The sequence below is a fragment of the Annulohypoxylon truncatum genome (assembly GCF_022578515.1).
Source record: "Annulohypoxylon truncatum strain CBS 140777 unplaced genomic scaffold F4807scaffold_52, whole genome shotgun sequence".
Lineage (NCBI taxonomy): Eukaryota > Fungi > Ascomycota > Sordariomycetes > Xylariales > Hypoxylaceae > Annulohypoxylon > Annulohypoxylon truncatum.
The window spans coordinates 173,245-195,267 of NW_025953838.1; the positions used below are offsets into that span (position 1 = coordinate 173,245).

A 22,023-nucleotide genomic window follows, 5' to 3' on the forward strand; every position below is an offset into this window, starting at 1 on the left:
GATGTACGGACGAGGCGCCACTCGCCATTGCTGACAAAACCTCCCTGTGCACACTACCAGTGGAGGATAACCAACTCCACCTCACCTTAAAAACAGGTCAATCGGAATTTTCACAATACACTGGCTGTTGGACGGTGCACTATCTACAATCACTTCGCTTTGCCCTCGCATATCCTCGTTAGGGCCGCGTATGCTGCACATTATTCCAGTCCAGTTGGAGTGTTGGTGTGAAATAGAAATTCAATCCGTAGGATTTCACTAAACGTAATCCAATCAATACCTACTCGCGGTCATGTTGGTTTCACCGAAGGCCATCGGCTTACGGATGTAAGGCGCGATCTAACGTCAATGGTTGGCATATCAACGCATCCCCTAGTCTCGAGACACCTAAATTATCTATCCTACACCCAATTACTCGCCACGCTCTGGGTGCGCAGATCACAAGGGAGGAGAATAATTAACCTGAGAAGAGTTGCTATCAAAAGATACCTAAGGTAACAAGGGAGTCTAACATTCTTACCTAAGGTTGTTTACCTTTATTATTACGATCTCAATTCCCGGCTATATCTTACCTATAAATCATATTAAGAAACATAGATTACAACATGGCCAACGCCGAAAGGTCCTCTATTGATTTTATCGAAGCTGTGCAGAACGTCCTTGACAGCAAAGATGAGGCAGCTCGTAAGCAAATGCTTGGGACTGCCACACAGGCGATGGCGATGCTGGAAACCCCTGTTGACGCCATCTGGAGGCTAATCATGTCTGTAAGTGTTAATATGAGACTAACGTGATCAATTTCGAAACATCTTACCTAGAACAATTAGCCGCACGCTCCCTCTGCGCTGATGGCCCTGATCAAGGCCGGCGTTATTCAAGAGATTGCCAAAACCGACTCTTCAACGGCCGACCAGCTTGCTAAAACTACTGGAGCCGACAGACTCCTGATAGGTGGGTGTGAGAGCAGTCTGAGGTGTTATTAAAAATATTAACGTCGTTAAGTGCGGCTCTTGCGGCCCTTGAATGCATTAGGCATCGTGAAAGAAATAAGTCCAGAGGAATATGCTCCCACTGCTATCACGAAGGCTTTGGTAGACCGTGTCCTACTTGGAGGATATCAATTCATGTAAGGTGTGTTCTATCCATGCCAATAAGGAAACACTAAAGTAGAGGTGCGACAGGTTTTCCGCCGCGACACGATCTTTAGCCAATCTGCCATTCTATCTAGAGAAAACGGGCTTCAAGAATGTGGAGGGCTCTCCTGGCCCTTTCCAAGATGCACATAATACACAGGATAATATGTTTCCGTGGCTAATCAAGGACCCGCCAATGATGGGGAATTTCAATGCATTTATGACAGGCCAGCGGATAGACCGCAAGCAGTGGTTTGACATCTTCGATGTCGAGGATATCTTGCTCAAAGGGGCTAAAATAGACCAGGACGCTACATTGATGGTTGATGTCGCTGGAGGCGAGGGCTATGATATCGCCGAATTTCACAAGCGCTATCCAGATGCCCCAGGACGGCTCATTGTCCAAGATCTTCCTGCCGTTATAGACAGCATTCAGGATCTTACTCCCAGGGTCGAACGTCAGAAGCATGACTTTTTCCAGCCACAGCCGATCAAAGGTATTATAATAAATGTCATATTCCACATCACATATGGCAGAGTAGATGGCTAATGCGTAGCGATAGGTGCCAGGTGTTATTATTTCCGCTCTATCCTCCACGATTGGCCTGATGCCGATTGCATCAAGATCCTCCAGAACACAGCAGAGGCTATGACGCCGGGATACTCGAAATTACTCCTGTCCGAGTTTGTATTACCTGCCAGCAATGTTTCACTTTACCCTGCGTTGCTCGATGTTAATATGATGGGTGAGATTCCCCCTCTCGTCGCCAGTTTATCTCAATGTTGGCTTACTATGGTGTGATATGCTGACATATTCTTGACCAGCCGTGCTCAACGCAATGGAAAGAACAGAAGCTCAATGGAGTAAGCTACTAGATGCTGCTGGGCTGGAAGTCGTCAAGTTTTGGTCTTCAGACGCGGAGACTGAGGGCCTCGTTGAGGCTGTGTTGAAAGATTGAGTCGTTCAAATTAGGGGTGTGCGAGATGCCCCCAGTGCCTTCATTACCTAGGTTGGACTTGTGTTTTCCATTGAATCGTATGAAGGTCTTATACGAAGTTTAATCCACCATTACAGTGTCCCAAAGCTATGCTAACTGGAAGCATTAGAAGCTTCCTAGCTTGGATTCGCTTTCATTTTATTTTGCGAGTTCGAGATATCTTTATTAAGGATCTCCCCCTTCCATTAAAGGGTTACTCCTTTATTACGTAATTTATCAGCCCCTGCCAAGAAACTCCTATTTAGGTACCTACTGGAAAGGTATGTAAGGGGTATAAGTCTCGATTTTTATTGTCATATTAAATTATAATCAAAAACATAGGTAATCGGAAGCAAACATCTATCATATTTTACGCTTAGCTCGCTCTTTATAATATCATGCCCCAAGCACGAGCAGCAGCGTTTCGAGAATAGTTTCAACTTCCTAATGGACCGATAACGTCATGAATTGTCACCGCCCTTGCTTTCATCCACTCGTGGACCGCGTCCCAATCAACACAGACAGATTCTTGGGTTATCTGGACTGCAGGCTTGATGTTGCTATGTGGAGTCCATGTGAATGTGTAAAGACTCAGGTCAGGTCTGCATAATACCTGTGTGCGAAGAGCTTCTAAACAGTGATCGACATGTATGTTTATGTCATCCCAGTCTTGTTCCCCTTGGCTATAGTAGTATTCCGGGTGGATGTATTGCTTGATTCGTTTCTAGTGCGAATATAATGAGTCAGCTTGAGGAAATTCACCATCTGCAATAGGTATTGTTGAAGGCGTTTCTTCAGGGAACTCCCTATAAACCAAGAGGGTGAACGTAATTACTTACTAGGCAATGCAATGAGTGCATAATGCCTAAGCCGCCAATGTAGCCGCCACCTTTGAGATGTACAACATCAGTCGCCTTGGCTAGTAACACATCTTCTGCGGATAGACGTATGCCGGTGCCATTAAGCAAGTCATGCCACGCTGTATCTAGTTCTGGTCGCGGATCGCCCATGAATTTTGAGCTATTGAAGTCACTGGTTAAGTTCCTATTCACGTATTTCACCGGGGCGGGAGCTTTACATCGATGTTCTTATCAGTGCAATTATTCTTTCATTCGTAATGGAGATTTTACTTACAGTATGGCTTCTTTATATTCGGCATTTCTAGTGGACAACTTGACGAGTCCCGGTTAAGAATATATAAGAGACTTGCAATAAATAATGCAGTGATGGACATTGAAAAGAATAGAAGGGCATAAAATCTCCATCGCCAGATGCGAACGGCATGAAAACCTCTCAAGATGTCTGGATCTTCGTCTTCAGATGCAATAGGGGCATATTCCGATCCAGCCTCTGTTGTATGTACCATATTTGTATCTCTTTCAAGTTTAGTGTGAGTTGAGTACCCCATGATAGAGAAGTCGGATAATTTTGTAGGAGTATGTGCTGTTTGTAGAACAGAGTCTTAGAGCTTGTGAGAGTAGATTCAAGTAGGCGAGGACCCGTATTAGTGAAAGCGAGAGACTTTAACGGCTCTCGTCGTTCTGGCCAGGCCGGACTTTGGTCACCGGTAAGATAGATGGACGGCATGAGCTACTGCTTGCGTTCAAGTCATATGTTGCACCGCATGACTGTCCCAGTCATTCTAATTGAATTCCTATGCAGATCCACCAGGAAATTGGCGGAACCGGCGGGGACTCGGATTTTCTCGTTGGTCAACTGATAGGTTCCTTTCCTAAAATGGATATCCGTTTGGATATCCTCCAGGTATAAGATCATAGTTGGATCCGTTTGCGAAAACCTTTCTTGTAGTATGATTTACTCTGTTGTCTTTAACAATATTAGGAACAACGATACACATTGAAAAGTCACCACCATGAATATTATCATTATCAACATGGTCTTTACTTTGGCTATTGGAGTGACTGCTTTGCCGGTTATAAGTGAGTACCAACGTTCTGTTTCAAAAGATCTCCATAATTGCCCTCACTAAACCTCTACATCAGACTCTCAAGTCCACCCACAAGTGAGAGACACGGCGGACAAAGATGGCACAGATGGCGATTGGGTGTTGCTGAAGAAGGCTAGCATCTCGGGAACCGAATTCTGATTCATGTCATTGAACACATTGTAATTGTTTCTGGGGGTACTGGTACTATTGTGGCAGAAAGTTGCTTCGTATCCACAGTCAATATAGTTAAGAGCGGCACAGCAACTCTCATTCTACGATTCTTGGGGAAATCACTTCTCAAATGGTTGGATAGATGCACGTCTAGTTTGAATTGGAACCGGATCTAAATGAATATTGGCCATTATATGCTGCAGTCATATGCACCACAGAGTTGACGTTGCCATAATGGATGCGAGCAATAACGCCGACTGGATGCCCAGCTGTTGTGTAACATGTTGAGGATGACACAGCCATCCATGTAACTCTACGCGCAGAACCTTGACGCCGATGTGACCAATCGGCTGGTTCGAAAGTGATGCCAGCCATGTAGATATAGTCGATATTCCCTGGCTCATTTGATATGTAGGTAGGTAATGAGACGTCATCCTTCGGGTTTAGACGTTGTCCGACGACTAGGGAGTTTAAGTAAAGATAAGAAGGTAGGAACTAAGAACCAATTAAAGGCCAAGTGGGTAAGAATAAGTGAAAGTGAAGTCGGTCGATACCGAATTTGAAGTCATTCTAAGGTTAGGTACTTGGCTACCTTAGGCACCTAGTTACCTAACTTGGAAGTATCTTAGGAATGATATTCAAATGGCTGCCTGAGTAGTAGTAACTGTAGGATCCAACCATTGTCCGAAGACGTTGGAATTTAGAAAGAAGGTAATTTGTGCTAACTTGTGAGTTATCCGCCAACCCGTAGAAATGAGTGTATGAACTAGCTGTCATCATCTATAACATGATACATGTAGGTTTACTTCGTAGGAACTGGGTCTCGCTTCATGACGAAACCATGAATAGGGCATCCAAGCTTCCTTCTTGTTTCCTCGAATTCCTCGCTCGGATTCTCCACATGAGCGTCTAGATAGAGGTCGTCGATGACATAGAATCCGCTTTTCTCATATACTGCACGGGCAGATTCGGTAGATTCGACGATTATCTCTAATCCTAGCTCGTCGGCTTTTTTGGTCCCCCAATTCAACATCAAGGTCGCAGCGCCTTGTCTTCTGTGTGCGGAATGCACAAAGCAGAATTCTATCACTGTTGATGAATTTCACAAGTCAGTAATTGCATTTCGTCGGAAGCATAGAGCAGGACTTACGAAGATGTGGTTTACTTGCAAAGGTAGGACGCTTTGACTCCCAGGCAAGCATGAGCTGATCCCCAATCTGTTTCAAGGTGCCTGTCATGTTCTAGATTTGAGTACGTCTGTTTTACCTGATGTGGGGTGCTTCCTCTCTAGACATACCTTCAGGTAACCAGTAAGCCGTCAACGGGGTCCGCTCAACTGCAAATGGATTCGTCTTATGAATATTCCATTGTGTTCCGCCAATCACTTCGCCGGTCGCTTCATCGGTAACATAGACCCAATGGCTAGTAGGGTCACTCTTATGCCACGATAGTTGACGGGAACAGAACTCGTCCTTCGAAGAGCCTTTCAAGATCTCCCAGACGCCGTTCAGTGGTTTGCTGTAAGCCTCATGTTCTACCTCAACCATCGGCTTGAACTCCTCATCACTGGCTAGTTCGTGGAGCTTTAGCGGCGGCATTGTCTGTAGACGCGAGGATACAATTTAAGCATGTATAACCAAATCAAACGGCAAACTTCGAGAGCTATCTCCTAACGGATTATAACTCTTATTTCTTTCTTACCTATTTATCTAAAACTAGATATCTACCTACGCAGGCAGGTATCGCGTAATAAAGTGTCCTTGAAAGCTATCTAGGTAGGTACCTACCCCCCTCTATGTATGCCCCTCGTTATCCCACCTGCAACCTCCCTTTTCGTACACCATATTGCAACGTAAGGGACGTGGTTTGTATCACCAACTAACATAAACCTCCCTACTAACCATCTGTATCGATTCAATCGGGGTGAAGAAGAGGGGCATACCGTAACACAGAACCACCTTTTCACGACTACGTCTAACCTTACCCCTATTCCTATTCCTATCCCTATTCCTATCACCGTTCCCATTAGGAAGGCGTGCGCCTGAGACCGGTCTGGACAGGCGCAGTTTTCAGAGGAAGAATGATACATTGATTGTAGGCACCTACGAAATGTAACAGGAATCATTTTATAGGTTCAGCTGGGTCCCTTCTCTGGAAAATTAATGCGACATTTCGGATTCATGACCCTCGTGAATGGACGAGGACCCCGGTCTTACAGCTTGACCAGGGTGGCTCAGTATATCCACCCACACTCAGGCTCTGATTAGCTTTTCGGAAGGATTTTAGGTTCCATTGCATGTTTATGAGATATCTGCAAGTAATTATTAGTCAGCCAGCAATACCTACCTAGGGTAGCAAGATGCCGGGGTGCGAGTCTTTTTCTTCATTTTTTCCCCCGTATCGTATGGCGGCAATGGCTTCCTGATATATAAGTCGTAAGGAATGCAACCGCCGGCAAAGCTCGATACGTACAACATCGGCCAGATGCGTCTAAAAAGTCATAACTACGTAATAGGCCTCCTAAATTATAGTAATGTTGGTGTTGGGGTAACCGTTGTATTCGTGTAGTTACACAACTGTTTGACTCGGTGGACACGCGCAGAAGTGTCATGGATGGTAGGCCGGGTGGCATTGGTAAAGCTTGATCTTTCTGGGCGAACTATTCCCATGTTCCTCCTTGCCCAGGTAAGGAGTAAAATGGACGTAGGTACATACTTATTTGGGAGATATGTGATCTTCTCATTCTTAGTCGAATATCGAGTTGATGGTTATATCTATCTGCCTACTGTAAATATGTAGAGCCTACATTGTTTAAGAACTTGGCGACTTGGCACTTGTCCAATTGATGAAACTCTCACCCTGAAGCAAATTCTTTTTAGATCCAGCAAGAGAATACCGTGAATCAAACTTCAATGAGCTCCTCCGATACGAGTATCTCCTCTCAGGGCAGCCCCGAAAACTATGGAACCGTAGTAAACGTTGTTTCTTGGTTTCTCCTTATCACGAGCTCCCTCACTATTCTTGTCCGACTTGCGATGAAATGGGTGCTATTGAAAAGATTTCACACGGATGATGGACTGATCCTAGTGTCGCAGGTGGGTTATGCCACTGTTTCGAACATTCTCATTCCCTCCTAATCTTTGTTAGGTCCTTAGTATTTCGCAGACAATCGCAACGTCTATAGAGGTCGCGAATGGCTTAGGATCACGATTCGACACTCTGAGTAGCGACAATGTCACAGCCTTCCAAAAGGTATTTGATAGGAGCCCCTCGATTTTCCCATCGAAAATGTAATTAGGCACCCAATTTATATGCTAACATTCACATAAGTCATTCTATGCGGCAAATGTGCTTTCTGTCGCAAGCCAAGCAATGTCGAAGTTATCTCTAGTGTTCTACATTAGAGTACTTTCCCCTATTAATCTACATAGAGCATCATGTTGGGTACTCATGGGGGCCACATTACTTTGGATGTTGACTTCAGTCATACTATTGCTATTCCAGTGTAGTAGTCCGACGTTCTGGGACTTCATAACCAACTGGTGCATAAACCGACTGGCTATTTGGTATTATATCAATGTCGTAAACATCCTCATTGATATCTGCTTAATAGTATTGCCTGTGACGGTAGTATGGAAATTACAGACTCAGTTTAAACGCAAGTTGGTTGTTATCTCATGCTTCACTACTCGAATCCTGTAAGTCTCTAAAGGTGTAATGAATTAACGCCCTGTGTGCTAACGTACAAAGGACCATCGCCGCAACTAGCTGGCAGATTCATGGGTCCCAGAAGCTAAACGACTACGAAGATGCAACATATTCATACTGGTCTTTCGTCCTCGCCATGACACTAGCCCAGAACTTAGGCGTTATGACAGCATCTGTCCCCTATTTGAAACCATTCCTCGACAGTCTAGAGTCAGGCTTGATACGGAGCGACGATATGCGACGACGCGCGAATATTCCAAAGTCAACCGCTGGCTCCGGTCAAAAGCAAACAGATAGTTCTTTCTCCTCGAACCCTCCCAAGTCTACCCGTGGTGTGACATCGCATGAGTTACAAGACCTCAGGTATGACAATTCTAAAGCTACCGTGTCGATAACTGCTGGGAGGGCAGGGAGCTCGGCAGATTGGGAAAGCGCAAGTCACTCTAGCGAAGCAAAGCTCATTAAGCAAGTCAAGACATGGGGGATCACCAAGTCTGTAGCTCCAGGGAGCGGAGTTTAACCAACAGGAAATTCAGATACTGTAATTAATCCAATCATACTCAAAATTCTATTCCAGCAACACATACCTAATACGCCTTGTTTTGAATTGAAGCCATTGTATGATCTATTCATGTCCTAATTTGGAATTATCCTGTGTAGTGGCTTGGAAGACCGATCGGTTAGATCCGCCGTACCGTCGACGGCACCTTGCCGCGGGGGCCTTCCCGCACCCCCAGCTTTCCAGTGAGTGATTTTCTTTCTGATCCCTTTAAATTAGAGAATCAGCCCACCCATAGAAACTCACGTTTGTATATGTCGCATATGTCGCTTATCAAACAAGCTTCTCCTGTTCTACAACAGGATGCATAAGGACGGCGTACAATAGGAATAATTTTAAGGTGCTACAACATTTCGGGCCATGCACCTAACTTACAACGACCTCCGTTTATCTGTTTTATGTCCCCTAGTTATCTTCGTTATAGGGAGGGTAGGGACATATGATGCTTTCGGTTGATCTATCATATTAACAAGTATGGTTACACAGCAGGATGTGAGGGATGTCCTCGCATTCTCTTTCCTATAATGATATTTATCAAACGTTGCATTGACGGCCATGTCCAAACTCCGATTTGATCCTATCCAAAATGCAATATCTAGGTAGGGGCTGATCTTCCCCTAACAATTTATTTTTCCCTACCTCGTCTTACTGCATGCGTCTTCTAGATCTCTCTTCCTGCTGAGAATACTCAGCACTTCTGTTTTTGATGATAGACCAGACTTGAAAGTAAGACGAGCATGACGGGAACCTACGAAATGGAGACGCCCAAGGGCGACAACAATGGCCCACAATCGACTGAGCTCAACATAGAGCGGCTCTCGATCGAGTCAATATCACGACGAAAAGATTCGCAGATCGAGGGGGACAATCGAGAACTCACCCGCTTGGGGAAGATACCGGTCCTTAAGGTAATAGAGAATATTCTACCATTCATCCTCGATACCCGCATTTTGATATTGACCTATCATCTTCTGCAGAGAAACTTCGCTTTCATGTCCATGGTCGGCTTCACGTGCACGGTTATGAATACATGGGAAGGAGAACTACTGTATGGCTCATACAGTTATCTAAGTCTTGCTACAAGATCTAACCCTTTGCAGGCTCTTTACACAATCGTTCAGTAACGGAGGTTCCGCGGGTTCTATATATGGCTACATAATTGTCTGGCTTGGCACTTTATGTGTCTTCGCAAGCATGGGTGAACTAGCATCAATGTAAAGCGACGTCTCTGTCAGCACGGGTTCCAAAGAAGGAACATGAAAAAGAAAAAACTAACATGTCTGGAAGGGCACCGACGTCGGGAGGCCAGTATCACTGGGTATTCATGTTAGCTCCCAAGAGCTCGCGAAAGTTCATGAGTTATCTCATCGGTGCGTTTACCAGTATAACTCTTACTATTTACCTGGACTAAATCATGTCGCGTTATATTAGGATGGTTGACGGTCATCGGTTGGCAAGCTGCTGTCGCAAGCCTCGGGTTCCTCTCCGCTCAACTCATTCAGGGGTTAGCTGTGATGGGCAACCCCAACTATGACCCATTGGCTTGGCAGAGAACATTGCTTTTATGGGCTTCCATCGCCTTTGCAGTATGCGTCAACACAGTCATCAGCACAGCTCTTCCAAAAGTGGAGGGCTTGGTCCTGATTGTCCATGTCCTCGGATTCTTCGCTATTCTGGTTCCGTTGGTTTACCTGAGTCCCCATAATAGTACGGAAGAAGTCTTCACGGTCTTCCTCAACGAAGGTGGATGGCAGACCCAAGGCCTCTCTTTTATGCTTGGCATGATAGGTGCCGTATTCAACTTTCTTGGTACGTAGCCCTCTCTTCTGACGTATTATCTTGATATAATCATTCTAACAAGAATGCAGGTGCGGATGGCGCTGTACATGTCAGTGAAACAGAATGAAGCTCTCCTGTAAAAACTGTGATCGTTAATAAGTTTCTGCAGATGTCCGAAGAGATCCAAAATGCCGCCGTTATCGTCCCGAGAGCCATGGTCTTCACTGTCCTCCTGAATGGAGCTATGGGGTTCGGCATGTTGATCGCGGTCTTATTCTGTATTGTCGATATAGACGCTGCTCTCGCATCTCCGACCGGATTTCCATTTATGGCGATATTTGAACAAGGGGTCAGGTCAGAACGTGGAGCCCAGACAATGGCTTCGATTCTCGTAATCTTGATGCTTTGCGGGACTGTGTCAGTGCTTGCCTCAGCCTCTCGTATGACTTGGTCTTTTGCACGCGATAGAGGTCTGCCAGGGTGGTTTTATCTTAGCAAAGTCAGTGCCAACTTCAAGAGGGTCAGCGTGATGGCTATGCTAATATATAATAATAGGTTAATCCTAAGACGTCAATTCCCGTGTTATCGATCGCGCTTACGACGGTGATCTCATGCCTGCTCGCCCTTATCAACATAGGATCGTCTGTAGCATTCAACGACATTGTCTCCTTGACGATAAATGGCATGTATACGTCTTATCTTATAGGAAACAGTCTGCTCCTCTGGCGCCGACTCACTGGAGGTATCCGCCCTTACAATCGGGAGAATACAGGGTTGACCAATGTTTCGCATGAGCAACTCTCGTGGGGCCCTACACAGATACCGGAACCTCTCGGAAGCATTGTAAACGCATTCGGTTGTGCATACCTTCTTGTCATGGTGTTCTTCAGTTTTTGGCCGACCCTCATCAACCCCACAGCGGAAACGATGAATATGAGCTCTGTCATGGTCGGAGGCACGATTATTCTATCATTGATATACTACGCCATTTGGGCACGGAAGGTCTACACGGGTCCAGTCATAGAAATAAGTTAGATTAAGAGACAACTATGTAATACGGGGGTAATTGGACATCAAGAAGACATTGAGGTCGGCAAGTTTTACCCCTGAGAAAAGCATTGTAATATACCACACCCCTTGTAAACACGCACATAATCACGTCCATAACAATCATAGAGACAAGTACTTCAGATGCCAAGAACCAAGATGCCATTCTCTTCATTTCTTCATTTCTCTTCTAATACAAGAACTTATACACAGTCCAGCCCGGAAATGTACCAATCGGTATGGTTCATCCGAATACTCCTCCGTTCGCAAATCAGTCGTCCACCAGCATGCTCGATTACTTCGGAAAGTTTCCAGGCCTTCAATCAGCCATCGTCCCTTCATTAATGACCCGGCCCTCGTATGTCTTCATCGATTGGTATCCCGCTCCTGTCAGCCATTCGTATCTCTTTTCCCGCGTTAAATAGGACACGAATTGGATGAAAGAAGCGTCGTAGAGTAGAGTTGACGAACCCAGCCAGCTTAAGCAGGACAACCACAATAAAGCCGAATAGAGGAGAAGAATAAAATAAAAAGGCACTAAAAGTCATTATTTCGCCGAGGGCCGCCTTCTTTGCTAACTCCAGTTCCCAGATGCTGACCGATCAACAGAAAATGTTCGTCGCGTTCTTTAAAAGCGGCCAAGTTGCCTTTCCCATATAGACAAGTATTTTCCCCCCTCGCATTCATCGTCCTGTTATTTTGTTTCGTTTTCCAAATGCATGTCATAAAACCCAGCCGAAAACTCTCTCCATTTCCCCCCGGCTCTGTGCTCTCTCTCTTCAACTCTAATCCGCTAGTTGCGAGAGCACCCTGATACTTAATATCATGACGAGCAGGCCGATCGTGACGATGATTAGGAGCGTGAAGCTGAACCAACCCATTACCATGGCACTGGTTCCGATTCCTGATAACACGCTGCCATTACCGAAGTCCTGCGCTATAACGGACGCGGCAACTGACGCCGTGTGTTGCCACAGCACCGACACGAGCACGAAGATAGATGCGATGAAAATAATAGCCAGCGCGATCTGCGAGACCGGCCTGCTGGGGAAAGGCTTGATCTCGCGATCCGATCCCTCGCTGTCCTCCTCCTCGTGCCAGCCGGGGAAGGTGGCCAGGAGCAGGAAACATACGAAGGCGAAGATGATAGCGATGATGATCAAGTAAGGGAACACGATCATGTCCTTGAACTGACTCGCCAGCCAGATGAGGTTCAGCGGGTCCTGATCGACTGAGACCTCGTTGGCTAGCGCGGTGGCGTTGTTGCTGCAAAGCCAGGAGCCGCCGTCGGGGTTGATGCAGATGCCGAAGTAGCCGACGCGGGCCTGCAAATGCGCAGACCCGACGATGTTGCTGATGGCTTGGTTGACATTGTAGTCTACTTGCGACGTGTCCGGTACGGCGGTGTACTTTTCGTAGTAGATGGAGAGGAGGAAGATGTCGGGGATAAGGGGGGAGGAAGATGAACAGCCTGCTAGTAAGAGTGCTGTCGGTCGAGAATGTTAGTGAACTATTCTAGCCGTAGGTTGTAGACGAGAGGATGGAGGAATGTGAACACGTACATAATAATATTATGGCGACTGCTATTAGAATCATCAAAACATGGTGGTATCCTAGGAACGGTATGAACCCTATGGCCCTGTGTTAGTATATTGGCAGGCGACTCTGTTTGTGGTATCCGAATACTTACGATACCAACCGACTTGGAATTCTCCAGGCATGGTTTCTGATTATGTTCCCAAATTCCCGAGGTAAATGTCCTCTATCCACACCCGTCCTCCCGTGGAGCGACGGTGTGATTGGATGATCTCACGCCGCAGCAGCGCTGGAATGCGAATGGGTCTCGGCGGCGTATATGGGACACTCGAGATGGAATGCGGATGCAAGGCTGATCTCGAAAATCCCACGGACGTCTCGTTGGAATGTGATCGTAATTCGCTCACTCGTCGTCAACGTATATAAAGAGACTCGTCTCGTCGTTACTAGATATCGTAGACCTTTTCTTTGCTTGTCAGATCAACTTCCTTGAACAGGCACGCTGAGGGTATCGTGCAAGTGCTAGTGATTGATGGGAGATGAGGTTAGGTTGGTTGAGGTGGTGATGTGAGGAATGAATGGTATGGTTTGGTATGGTATGGTATGATGGTATTGCAACTTAGAAGTTCAATGATTTCCTTCGGACAACAGCCCTTTGCCCGTTCGGAAAGTCTAGAAGGAGAAGAGGAAGAATAGAGTAGATTCGTTGTCATGTGTCTCTAAGTCTTCCCTTCCCTTTTTTTGCCCTTCGGGTACAAGAATTATTCTGAGAATAAAAAAGAGGTTGGTAGGTTGCGAGATCGATCGAATGTATGATTCGAAAATTGCGGTGCATGAATGGTAAAAGGTTCTGCAATTGGCCCTGCCACCAGGATTTAGACGATGAGATATCGGTCTTCCGTCAGTTCCAAAGTAAATAAAAGATGTGGCTGGGTCCGTTGCTGCAGCGATGCCGCTAGTTTTACTGGTGCATGCTAGCTTGAACCCAGATGTAAAAGTGGGGAGCTCAGCTAGCCGCCAAGAATTTGGCAGCTAAATGGCTACTTCGTTTTTTGGTGGTGGTTGGTGAATGACGGAGGTACCTGAGTGGCTCAGGAACCATGCATCAGTGGATCTCCTCAGCCAATCAAGATTATCTAATGCAGTGTTATGCAACATAAATGACGTGGATTGTCCACATCAGCGTGCTAATGCTCGTTGCCGAAGCTCCGCCCAAGTAATTGGCTTTGTGCCTTGAATTAATCTGAATTAATCTGTTTTCTCCACGCCAAAAAACGCACCCCACGAACGTGCGACTTTCACTTTACCATCTCTATCTCAGCGCATTCGGTGCATTCAATGTTTGTCTATCAGTCTATTTACTCATTATGGCCTGCCCTATGCGCCTATATAAAGATCCTTCTCCACGCATCGACAACGCATATATCACGAACAGATGTGCCTCATAAACTGGAACTCACATCGTCATACGCAAACCACGTGTGAATATCATTTGACCGTGTCCAATAAATTTCATAACTCTTGGAATAATCCGACACTGTGCATCAACACCCAACCTTGGAACTATGAATACCTTAATAACCCCCTATTAATGTCATGATCCCCACTTGGGACTTTGTTGTTGCGGTCTCGCCGGTTTTCACGCCTCGTGTCCCCCGGCACAATTTACTGGATCGCCTTCGTCGCTGAAGCAACAGCTTTCACCATTATATGAAATATCTTGCATCATCACAATTGGGGTCTCGTTCTAAGTTGTGATCGATCCATAACTATTGTGGCGCATATAATCCGATTAATACTGACATTCAATATCTGGACATCAGATCCCGGCTATGGAACGGCATATTTACATAGGATCTATATACTACGTAGTAGACATGACCCCGAAAAGCACACCAAGCACGCTGCGCATCGAAGAAATAAGGCGATCAACCTAAGCCCAGGCATTGAACCATCGGATGGCTTGGAAGAATGCTTCTTCTTTCCCAAATTTCTGCTTCGGGTCCGAAATGTTCGCTCGCACACCAAATCCGTGCTGGGTACCGCCGTACAGCGCAAGTGAATAAGGGTACCCGGTTTCGAGAAGCAAAGCCTCAATTGCCGACCTCCTTTCAGCAGGTGTCATATCATCTCCGTCTAAGATATGAAGTCAGCTCACCGAAGAAATACGGGAGTTGGGGAAGGTTAGATACTTACCTGCGGCGGCAATGCTAGCAGGACCGGTGATGGCGGAGATCTCGCCGTCCTCTAGCAAACTCGGATGAGCGGCGAAACCAGCAGAAACACCCTTCCCTTCGGCCAGCACACGGAACGTGTAACGACCACCAAAGCAGTAGCCGGTAGCGACTACTTTCTTCACTCCGAGTTCAGTGCGCAAGAAGTCAATGGCTGTCGCGATGATCGGGTCAGTTGTCTCGGGGTCATGGTCAGCCAGGAATTTCGTTGTGTTGAAAGTTGGCGTCCCATTGATGTCCCCGGGAGCCGGTGTCCCGTTGAACATATCCGGCGCAACAGTAAGATAGCCAGCTCGCCCGAAACTATCCGCAAGCCTTCAATCATGTCAGGTAAGAATTTATACACGGAGTGTGAGCATACTAACAGCTTATTCTCGGCCAATTGGATCCCAAACACATCTGTCAGATACAGAACACCTATTTCCGACGTGTTGCCCGTGACATACATGTTGACTAGGCCAAAGTCAGTGTCATCTTATCCCATTATCGCGCATGTCAAGGTACGCACTGTCATTGTAAACCTGCTCCTTTCCAACAGGCTCACCACTGTGGGCGATGATCGATGTTCCCGTAGCAGGGCAATCTGCCTGACCCAATGCCACGCCAGTCAAAGAGCTGGCGCTCCAAAACGCAAGTAAGGACGCGACTTTTAACATTTTGGACAATCTTTGAGATGCACCAAGAATGAGATAGGATGAAGGAGAAATTCCAGAGTCTAGCGTTTCCCCGGGGGGATCTTGAGAAACTGGATTAATTGGAGACTCGATCTCGTAATCTGGCCGCCAAGCGATAAAGTTCGATAACTCCCCTTTTAAGCAAGTTTTAAGCAAGCCAAGGGCGGCAGATGTGTGGAGAACCGCTCTCGGATGCTCTATTCGGAAGTTGGTGTGCTTGTCGGCTAATTGTCGATTCGCAGATATTCTGGGTATATCTGCTCCATTGGCTGTGTCGGCTTTCTTCCGTTGCAGGCCGGTTCCTTGAGTTTCGTCAACGTGGCCGCACAGAGCATTGGCATTGTGCCCTGTGGAGGGCCTATGGACTCGCCCATGGCTACGAAGATAATTTCATTTTAAAAATCCGTGTCGTTGAAACAGATTTGATCGGACTCAAATCTCATGCCGACTTAGTCTCGCCGAGAGCTCGCGGTTCGTCACAGCCCAGACAATAGTATAGGCCATCATCACAGCCAAAAGATGTCCTACTAGAAATTTGGCCCATGCCGATATGCCTACGACATAATCCATCAAGGTCGGGTCCCGAGTGTTCAACATGAGTTTCCGGTAGGAGTCGGAGCCCAGGAGATGGTAGACGTAAAGCTGGAAGAACGAGCGCTCGGATGGAGGCATGGCTTTCTACGATTGGGATATCGCGTTAGCAACCAATTCATCTGAACTTCAGCACAGACTCGTGCCGAGCTTTCTCGGAGCTTTGGCTTTCTCGATTCACAACCGTTTTACAACGCACCTGCAGGATAGTATACACATCATTAGCTATGATGTTCGCCTCCCAGTCTCCCAATTCGCAGTGTCTCTTAAAAGCATCCCGCAGCTCTGGGATCTCCGCTCGGTATAGTTCTATTCCACGCCACAGGAATTTGCTGGAGGCTTCTAGGTCGACTCCCCGGTAAGAGAGGTAAGTTCGGATCCAGTCCCTCACGACGGACGGTGAGGCCTGTTTTCCCGGGCAGTTCTTGATGATTTGGTTGCGTCCTATTGGATATTGTTCAAGGGTCACCATCTTAAAAACACTACCAGGGATGTACTAATGAGAAGTCCCTATATGACATATGGAGCGATTCGCTTATACACCGAGGGCAGTATGTTGTATGTTGATAGCAAGGTCATGTAGGCGCTATTGATCAATGGCGAAGTGCTTCATAGAATAACTTCACAGTGCTCTATCCATGAGATCCTCCCGCGAGGCTTTGTTAGGGTTATAATGTAACCATGTGTGGCTTTACCTCGTTCTTTGCTGAATCCGGGCGCCTTCACAAAGCCCTCTATGGATACGATGTTAGCTATTATCCCCACAAATAGATATAACTCGACAATGACTTATAACGTCTATGAGTGGAATATTAAAGGACGCAACTTTTGCAATTGCCGCTTTAATGTTATGAAGTGAAGTATGATCATAATTCTCCAATGAAGTTACCACAGGTCGTGGGTCTCTTCAAGTGCATACGGCTCACATAAGGTATGTCTCTAATTAGATTAATCTAATTAAAATGCAGTTTTATGTCTTCGTTTACATTTTCTTAGGGCATCAAGTTATGGAGCGTGATATGGCGCATTTAAGCTTAGCCCATTATTATTACTTTATGAAATGCAAAGATTTAAATGTGAGGTTCCCAATGATATCCAATGTATGATTCGTTTTGATTCTATTAATCAAGTACCATACAAGAGTTAATAGGCTCATATAAAATTCTAGTAAGTAACCTAGGTAAGTAGGTACGTATAGGCACCTAACTAAGTAGACATGTCGGGCAATCAGGAGTAAAGGGGCGCCGATGTGCCACGGGCTTTTAATCAATTCCATCGGCATGCAAACGCCGGAGGTTGCACAACTTCGATTTCTTCCATGAATGAGAATCCACCTGGTCGTAATGGGCAGTGTGGCCCTTCAAGCACAGAAGTTGTTCTCATACGATTAATACAACGTGTGCATGTAGAATTCAAGAGGAAATATGCAGTGTTAATATACTCTCTGCTTTCTTGATATCATAGAAGTGTCAAATGACACGACTTGGTAATAGAATGCCACGCATATCTATAGGATAACTAGGTATATTTCTTCTTTCGTCCAAACAGGATCATGAACATACCCATCCATGTTTCAAATGAAGTACATGAAGTTGTGCTATTGTAGCAGGGATATCCAAGGGCTTCACTTCGGTCGAACATCATGGCAGCGATATTGTTCGTAGGAGTTCGTGCGAAATTCCCAGATCGAATGTGGTAAAGTTTACTTCAATTCCGATGATAATAGAGTGTGTCTATTATTAGAATAATTTTTCTGGGGTTTTTACGTTGAAAGAGGATGGCTCGTTATTGTAGCCTCATTTATCTACAATTTTGGAAGCTCAACCCAAATCCGGATCAGGGGCGGCGCTCCTTCGCATCCTCACAATTTATTATTCTAGGCCACTAAAACCCTGAAGACTGAAGAGAATCGTGGTATTCATGGCGATTGCGAATAAATCTCTAGCAAATAAATCTGTTTTTATTATATTGATACTTCGGGAGGTACCTACCTTGTTGGGCTGGAAACACTACATAGACAGCTAAGCTGTTATTGGCGACTCGGGATCTGAATAAATGAGGATTTTAATTCGAAAAATGCCCCAAAGGATGAGTGTTTCAGCATCCGCCTTCCGGTCGACTTTACTAATGGGTGTCATGTGCACCTCTACTGGTCAAAATGAAGCTCGGCGTCTATATATCTGGTGATATGTTGCAGTCGGTACTCATGGAGTTTCGCACCCCATAGGTAGTCACCATCTTAGCCACCTTGCTCATAATGAGAGCGTCCATTCATTACTTAGTTGCCGCACTGGTTGCGAGCGTGAGCGCAAAAGACGAAGGAACGTACGCCGTCCTACGATTCAACAATGAAGCCGGCCAATTCTCCACCCAGGGGCAAATGGACCCTATTGTCAGTCCTGGAGTTAAGTCAGCGCATATGCACGGCATAATGGGAGGAAGCAACTTCAACCTCATAGTCACCGGAGATCAACTGTTGAAATCTAAATGTACCAACGCCAAAATTGCCAATGACAAGAGCAACTATTGGGTACCTACTCTATGGTTTCAGTCTCCTGCCAATCAGACTCTTAAGAAGGTTCCTCTGTATTACATGAATGCTTACTATAAGTATGATCCGTACTAGACCTATCGCATTCGATTGGTCCTAACCATGTATTAGGTTCGATGCTACTAACGACGAGATCAAGGCTTTCCCACCAGGCCTCAAGATTGTTAGTGGTAATGCCACGAGAAGAAACCCGCCAGCTACAGGCGCCTTCCAGCTCGACCCGACTAAAGGAGAGATACAGCCAGTCCAATGGACCTGCCCCACTCAAGACAACAGCGTTGCGCGATACCCACCCAATTCCGACGGCACTAAAGCGGGACTGCCCGACCCGGGGAACCTCGGCAGTGGGGCCGGGTTTCCGGTAGTCAACTGCGATGGGTACTCTTCACCCCTGAGACAGGATATCCACATGCCATCTTGCTACAACCCGGAAGCCGGGCTGAACGACTACAAGAATAACATGGCGTGGCCGACTCCGACAAGCGACGGAAAAGCAGAATGCCCCAAAGGCTGGACGCATGTCCCTCACTTATTCATTGAGGTCTACTATGACACGCCTCAATTTCAAAACGACTGGGATGTAAACGGAAAGACCCAGCCGTTCGTATTATCAAACGGCGACAGGACCGGTTATAGCTCGCATGCGGACTTCATTTCGGGCTGGGACGAAAACACTCTTCAAACGATCATCGATGGGTGCAATGCCGGATTTGATGGCATGGACAAATGCCCAGATATACCAGGAGGGCTCAACACCGAGACTTGCCAGATGGATTCCGCGTTTCCTGGTCCAACTGCTGATTGGGTTAAGCAGCTTCCAGGTGACAATCCTTTGTCTGGTTGGGGAGTGTAGTCACAACAGTTACTCTTTTCCTGTTCAATACTTCAAGCATCTGTCTATCGCTGAGCTCTTACATGCCACGGTTCCATTCTTGTATATAGTATTTATATATTTCTTTCTTCGATATATACCACTTACAGGAATTCATTGGTTAGGTACCCTTAGGTAGGTAGCTATTTCGAGAAATCATGAGATCGAACTTAAGTTGAAGTGTAATTGAAAGCAACTCCCGATATTCCGTACTGTCCTCACTGTTTCAAAATCGAAATACATTGAACGTAGTAGGTTCTTCTATAACTAGGTAGATACCTAGCTATCTAAGAAGAGCTGTCATACATTATAGCTCACAAAGTACCTACCTAATATTACACTAATACAATGAACCAGACGGGAGTATGGGGTATTGTGACAAAGTACCTATACAAGGCATTGGCTTATTTCTTTTCTGGAATGATTGCTTCTATTAAGTCTCTCCGCTACTTTGTATAGGTATCCTTTGTATGGAGTTCTTTCATCCTTAAGTATCAGTTCTAATTCATACCTACTACATGTCTTTGACAGAATATAATGCCAGTTTCATGTCATGTTTAGAATGAGAAACAAACGCTTTGTATTTCTTGGTATGTCTTGGTTGTCATGCATACTTGGGTAAACACCATAATATATAGGTACCGGCATATAAGTTGACGTACATTATTGCAGGACATCTATAATCACACGTAAAGCATTGAAAAGAAACCCAACATCTCCATAATCGAAAATTATCCATAATGGCATACTCCCCGACTAGCCCCATACGCGTTACTTCTGGTAAGCGAAAGGCTGACGAAATCACTGGCTATGAATATGAGGAAGGAGAGACAGTAAATTTTCCAGAGGAGCCGGAACCCAAGAAGGCCAAGGTAGACCACACAAGTACTGCCAGTAGGCGTTGGGATATTGGTATGGAAATGCCACAGGGGAGACGACGGCCCCATTTCATCAGGAATGACAGCATATCAGGACATTGCACATTAGACGATCCCGAAATTCTATGGCTTGGGAAAGCACCACTTAATGCCGAAACGAAAAAGGCAAACGAAGACATCGCTCGGCGAGCTGCTTCCCGCCTTGGCACAGTTACTCATGTTTACATCATCTGTGGAGCACAGTCCAGTAAGTTCGTCGACAGGGACGGGAAAAGAATTCACTTATGGCATCCCGACAGCATACGTTTCCATCATCAGAAGACGGCAGCAGATCCCCATATGTTTCTAGCCTTTGGCACCAAGCCGGATCATATAGTCCTGTACGGCTACGTCAATGTCACAGTTGATGAAGACGGTAAGCCAACGGACTTTGCAACATCGCGGAATTCGGAGTACATTGTCGATGGTGATGATAGGATCTTTGAGCTTTTCTCATATGAAGATGAAGAACATGACTGCAGTTCCTACTGTCCCAGACACAAGAGTGGTGAAGAATTTATTCATACTTGTGTAGAGGCAAGGCCTAGAGGCTGCCCTCTTCACAGTACGGAGAATCTTCTCGATCATTTTTGTCATGTAATGACTCTGAAGACCGAAATACTTGGAGACCATTATTGCCCGTGTTCTCACGACAAAGTTGGATTACTTGATCACTATTGCCCTTGCTCGCATAAAGGAATACAGTCCGTGGATAGACAGTCGCATCATCGTCCACGCAGGTTTCCAAGGAAGGTCAAGTTTACTCATCATACTCGACGTCCATTCTGAAGTATCTGCTTATCTACCTACCTACCTACCTACCTACTTACATATACGTGGCCTACTGGTGGAAATATATAATGAAACATATTCAGAACCTTTTTTTATAGCATTTGGTACGTTCGGTTTATTGTTTACATAAGGCTAAGAAATAAATATCACTAGCTGCTTAGAAGATAGCATGAGCTATATAGATTCATTTCCAGTTCATTTTTTGACCTTGATGTACTAGGTGTCATGTACTCCCAATGCGCACATGAGCACCTCGTTTTCTCCGCGGAAACTTGTAAAATAACTTATCTTAGGTTGTGTTCTGTTTTCGTCACTGAATTCTAATATTTGCGCATTTATAGGAATTCCAGTGTGGTAGGAGGTGTCTCAAGCGGCAGTGATCAAATGCCTAGGTACCTAGATAGGTAAATGTAATCGAAGTTGGAGTTTGAGAGTTGATCGTAGATTACCTACCTAGGTAGACTGTTATAAGTTAAAGGTAAGGGTGGTGAGGTGGGGATATTTTAAGACCTAAACGTCTTTTGTAGGTGCCTAG

General features: G+C 45.7%; 11 protein-coding genes across 11 annotated transcripts; 6 read left to right on the forward strand and 5 right to left on the reverse strand.

Moving 5' to 3' along the window:
* Positions 1-36: 36 nt before the first annotated feature.
* F4807DRAFT_446084 (S-adenosyl-L-methionine-dependent methyltransferase) lies at positions 37-2,395 on the forward strand. The gene is made up of 7 exons (XM_047999790.1): positions 37-525; positions 590-767; positions 828-951; positions 1,003-1,126; positions 1,182-1,630; positions 1,697-1,879; positions 1,959-2,395. The coding sequence occupies exons 2-7, from the start codon at positions 606-608 to the stop codon at positions 2,090-2,092; spliced, it is 1,176 nt and encodes a 391-aa protein (XP_047849273.1). The 5' UTR covers positions 37-525; positions 590-605; the 3' UTR covers positions 2,093-2,395.
* Positions 2,396-3,824, reverse strand: F4807DRAFT_446096 (uncharacterized protein). Its single transcript, XM_047999791.1, has 3 exons — positions 3,245-3,824; positions 2,950-3,182; positions 2,396-2,834 (listed from the first exon to the last, which is right to left on the reverse strand). Exons 1-3 carry the CDS (start codon positions 3,516-3,518, stop codon positions 2,547-2,549), a joined length of 795 nt encoding a protein of 264 aa, XP_047849274.1. The 5' UTR covers positions 3,519-3,824; the 3' UTR covers positions 2,396-2,546.
* A 159-nt stretch (positions 3,825-3,983) lies between these two features.
* F4807DRAFT_465393 (uncharacterized protein) lies at positions 3,984-4,217 on the forward strand (the record flags this gene model as incomplete). The annotated part of the gene is made up of 2 exons (XM_048002271.1): positions 3,984-4,050; positions 4,114-4,217. 2 exons carry the CDS (start codon positions 3,984-3,986, stop codon positions 4,215-4,217), a joined length of 171 nt encoding a protein of 56 aa, XP_047849275.1.
* Positions 4,218-4,847: 630 nt separating this feature from the next.
* Positions 4,848-5,919, reverse strand: F4807DRAFT_321865 (uncharacterized protein). Its single transcript, XM_047995160.1, has 3 exons — positions 5,527-5,919; positions 5,380-5,460; positions 4,848-5,318 (listed from the first exon to the last, which is right to left on the reverse strand). Exons 1-3 carry the CDS (start codon positions 5,825-5,827, stop codon positions 5,032-5,034), a joined length of 669 nt encoding a protein of 222 aa, XP_047849276.1. The 5' UTR covers positions 5,828-5,919; the 3' UTR covers positions 4,848-5,031.
* Positions 5,920-6,911: 992 nt separating this feature from the next.
* Positions 6,912-8,532, forward strand: F4807DRAFT_446104 (uncharacterized protein). Its single transcript, XM_047999792.1, has 4 exons — positions 6,912-7,324; positions 7,377-7,481; positions 7,560-7,927; positions 7,980-8,532. The coding sequence occupies exons 1-4, from the start codon at positions 7,142-7,144 to the stop codon at positions 8,455-8,457; spliced, it is 1,134 nt and encodes a 377-aa protein (XP_047849277.1). The 5' UTR covers positions 6,912-7,141; the 3' UTR covers positions 8,458-8,532.
* A 701-nt stretch (positions 8,533-9,233) lies between these two features.
* Positions 9,234-11,989, forward strand: F4807DRAFT_471803 (amino acid transporter; the record flags this gene model as incomplete). The annotated part of the gene is made up of 8 exons (XM_048002964.1): positions 9,234-9,404; positions 9,474-9,544; positions 9,597-9,710; positions 9,784-9,866; positions 9,928-10,305; positions 10,365-10,384; positions 10,445-10,774; positions 10,831-11,989. 8 exons carry the CDS (start codon positions 9,234-9,236, stop codon positions 11,308-11,310), a joined length of 1,647 nt encoding a protein of 548 aa, XP_047849278.1. The 3' UTR covers positions 11,311-11,989.
* Positions 11,928-13,286, reverse strand: F4807DRAFT_322191 (membrane fusion mating protein FIG1). The gene is made up of 3 exons (XM_047995162.1): positions 13,013-13,286; positions 12,885-12,953; positions 11,928-12,808 (listed from the first exon to the last, which is right to left on the reverse strand). Exons 1-3 carry the CDS (start codon positions 13,041-13,043, stop codon positions 12,108-12,110), a joined length of 801 nt encoding a protein of 266 aa, XP_047849279.1. The 5' UTR covers positions 13,044-13,286; the 3' UTR covers positions 11,928-12,107.
* A 1,338-nt stretch (positions 13,287-14,624) lies between these two features.
* On the reverse strand, positions 14,625-15,842 carry F4807DRAFT_322269 (alpha/beta-hydrolase). Its single transcript, XM_047995163.1, has 4 exons — positions 15,601-15,842; positions 15,458-15,545; positions 15,055-15,407; positions 14,625-14,994 (listed from the first exon to the last, which is right to left on the reverse strand). The coding sequence occupies exons 1-4, from the start codon at positions 15,746-15,748 to the stop codon at positions 14,792-14,794; spliced, it is 792 nt and encodes a 263-aa protein (XP_047849280.1). The 5' UTR covers positions 15,749-15,842; the 3' UTR covers positions 14,625-14,791.
* Positions 15,843-16,308: 466 nt separating this feature from the next.
* On the reverse strand, positions 16,309-16,961 carry F4807DRAFT_322326 (uncharacterized protein). The gene has a single exon (XM_047995164.1). It carries the CDS (start codon positions 16,827-16,829, stop codon positions 16,476-16,478), a length of 354 nt encoding a protein of 117 aa, XP_047849281.1. The 5' UTR covers positions 16,830-16,961; the 3' UTR covers positions 16,309-16,475.
* Positions 16,962-18,460: 1,499 nt separating this feature from the next.
* Positions 18,461-19,761, forward strand: F4807DRAFT_471807 (uncharacterized protein; the record flags this gene model as incomplete). The annotated part of the gene is made up of 2 exons (XM_048002965.1): positions 18,461-18,967; positions 19,020-19,761. Exons 1-2 carry the CDS (start codon positions 18,615-18,617, stop codon positions 19,759-19,761), a joined length of 1,095 nt encoding a protein of 364 aa, XP_047849282.1. The 5' UTR covers positions 18,461-18,614.
* Positions 19,762-20,519: 758 nt separating this feature from the next.
* Positions 20,520-21,485, forward strand: F4807DRAFT_454468 (uncharacterized protein; the record flags this gene model as incomplete). Its single annotated transcript, XM_048000583.1, has 2 exons — positions 20,520-21,400; positions 21,437-21,485. The coding sequence occupies 2 exons, from the start codon at positions 20,520-20,522 to the stop codon at positions 21,483-21,485; spliced, it is 930 nt and encodes a 309-aa protein (XP_047849283.1).
* Positions 21,486-22,023: the final 538 nt, after the last annotated feature.

Coding starts and splice junctions, on each gene's coding strand:
- F4807DRAFT_446104 (XM_047999792.1), top strand. CDS start 7,142: ATGAGCTCCTCCGATACGAGTATCTCCTCTCAGGGCAGCCCCGAAAAC. Junction 7,325..7,376: donor GACTGATCCTAGTGTCGCAG/GTGGGTTATGCC, acceptor AATCTTTGTTAG/GTCCTTAGTATTTCGCAGAC. Junction 7,482..7,559: donor ATGTCACAGCCTTCCAAAAG/GTATTTGATAGG, acceptor CATTCACATAAG/TCATTCTATGCGGCAAATGT.
- F4807DRAFT_446084 (XM_047999790.1), top strand. CDS start 606: ATGGCCAACGCCGAAAGGTCCTCTATTGATTTTATCGAAGCTGTGCAG. Junction 1,631..1,696: donor CCAGCCACAGCCGATCAAAG/GTATTATAATAA, acceptor GCGTAGCGATAG/GTGCCAGGTGTTATTATTTC. Junction 1,880..1,958: donor GCTCGATGTTAATATGATGG/GTGAGATTCCCC, acceptor ATTCTTGACCAG/CCGTGCTCAACGCAATGGAA.
- F4807DRAFT_322191 (XM_047995162.1), bottom strand. CDS start 13,043: ATGCCTGGAGAATTCCAAGTCGGTTGGTATC. Junction 12,954..13,012: donor ATTCCAAGTCGGTTGGTATC/GTAAGTATTCGG, acceptor ACAGGGCCATAG/GGTTCATACCGTTCCTAGGA. Junction 12,809..12,884: donor AGTCGCCATAATATTATTAT/GTACGTGTTCAC, acceptor CTCGACCGACAG/CACTCTTACTAGCAGGCTGT.
- F4807DRAFT_446096 (XM_047999791.1), bottom strand. CDS start 3,518: ATGGGGTACTCAACTCACACTAAACTTGAAAGAGATACAAATATGGTA. Junction 3,183..3,244: donor GAATATAAAGAAGCCATACT/GTAAGTAAAATC, acceptor ATCGATGTAAAG/CTCCCGCCCCGGTGAAATAC. Junction 2,835..2,949: donor TGCACTCATTGCATTGCCTA/GTAAGTAATTAC, acceptor TATTCGCACTAG/AAACGAATCAAGCAATACAT.
- F4807DRAFT_322269 (XM_047995163.1), bottom strand. CDS start 15,748: ATGTTAAAAGTCGCGTCCTTACTTGCGTTTTGGAGCGCCAGCTCTTTG. Junction 15,546..15,600: donor GGAGCAGGTTTACAATGACA/GTGCGTACCTTG, acceptor ACTTTGGCCTAG/TCAACATGTATGTCACGGGC. Junction 15,408..15,457: donor CAATTGGCCGAGAATAAGCT/GTTAGTATGCTC, acceptor ACATGATTGAAG/GCTTGCGGATAGTTTCGGGC.
- F4807DRAFT_321865 (XM_047995160.1), bottom strand. CDS start 5,827: ATGCCGCCGCTAAAGCTCCACGAACTAGCCAGTGATGAGGAGTTCAAG. Junction 5,461..5,526: donor GGCTTACTGGTTACCTGAAG/GTATGTCTAGAG, acceptor AGAACATGACAG/GCACCTTGAAACAGATTGGG. Junction 5,319..5,379: donor TGCAAGTAAACCACATCTTC/GTAAGTCCTGCT, acceptor ATTCATCAACAG/TGATAGAATTCTGCTTTGTG.
- F4807DRAFT_322326 (XM_047995164.1), bottom strand. CDS start 16,829: ATGGTGACCCTTGAACAATATCCAATAGGACGCAACCAAATCATCAAG.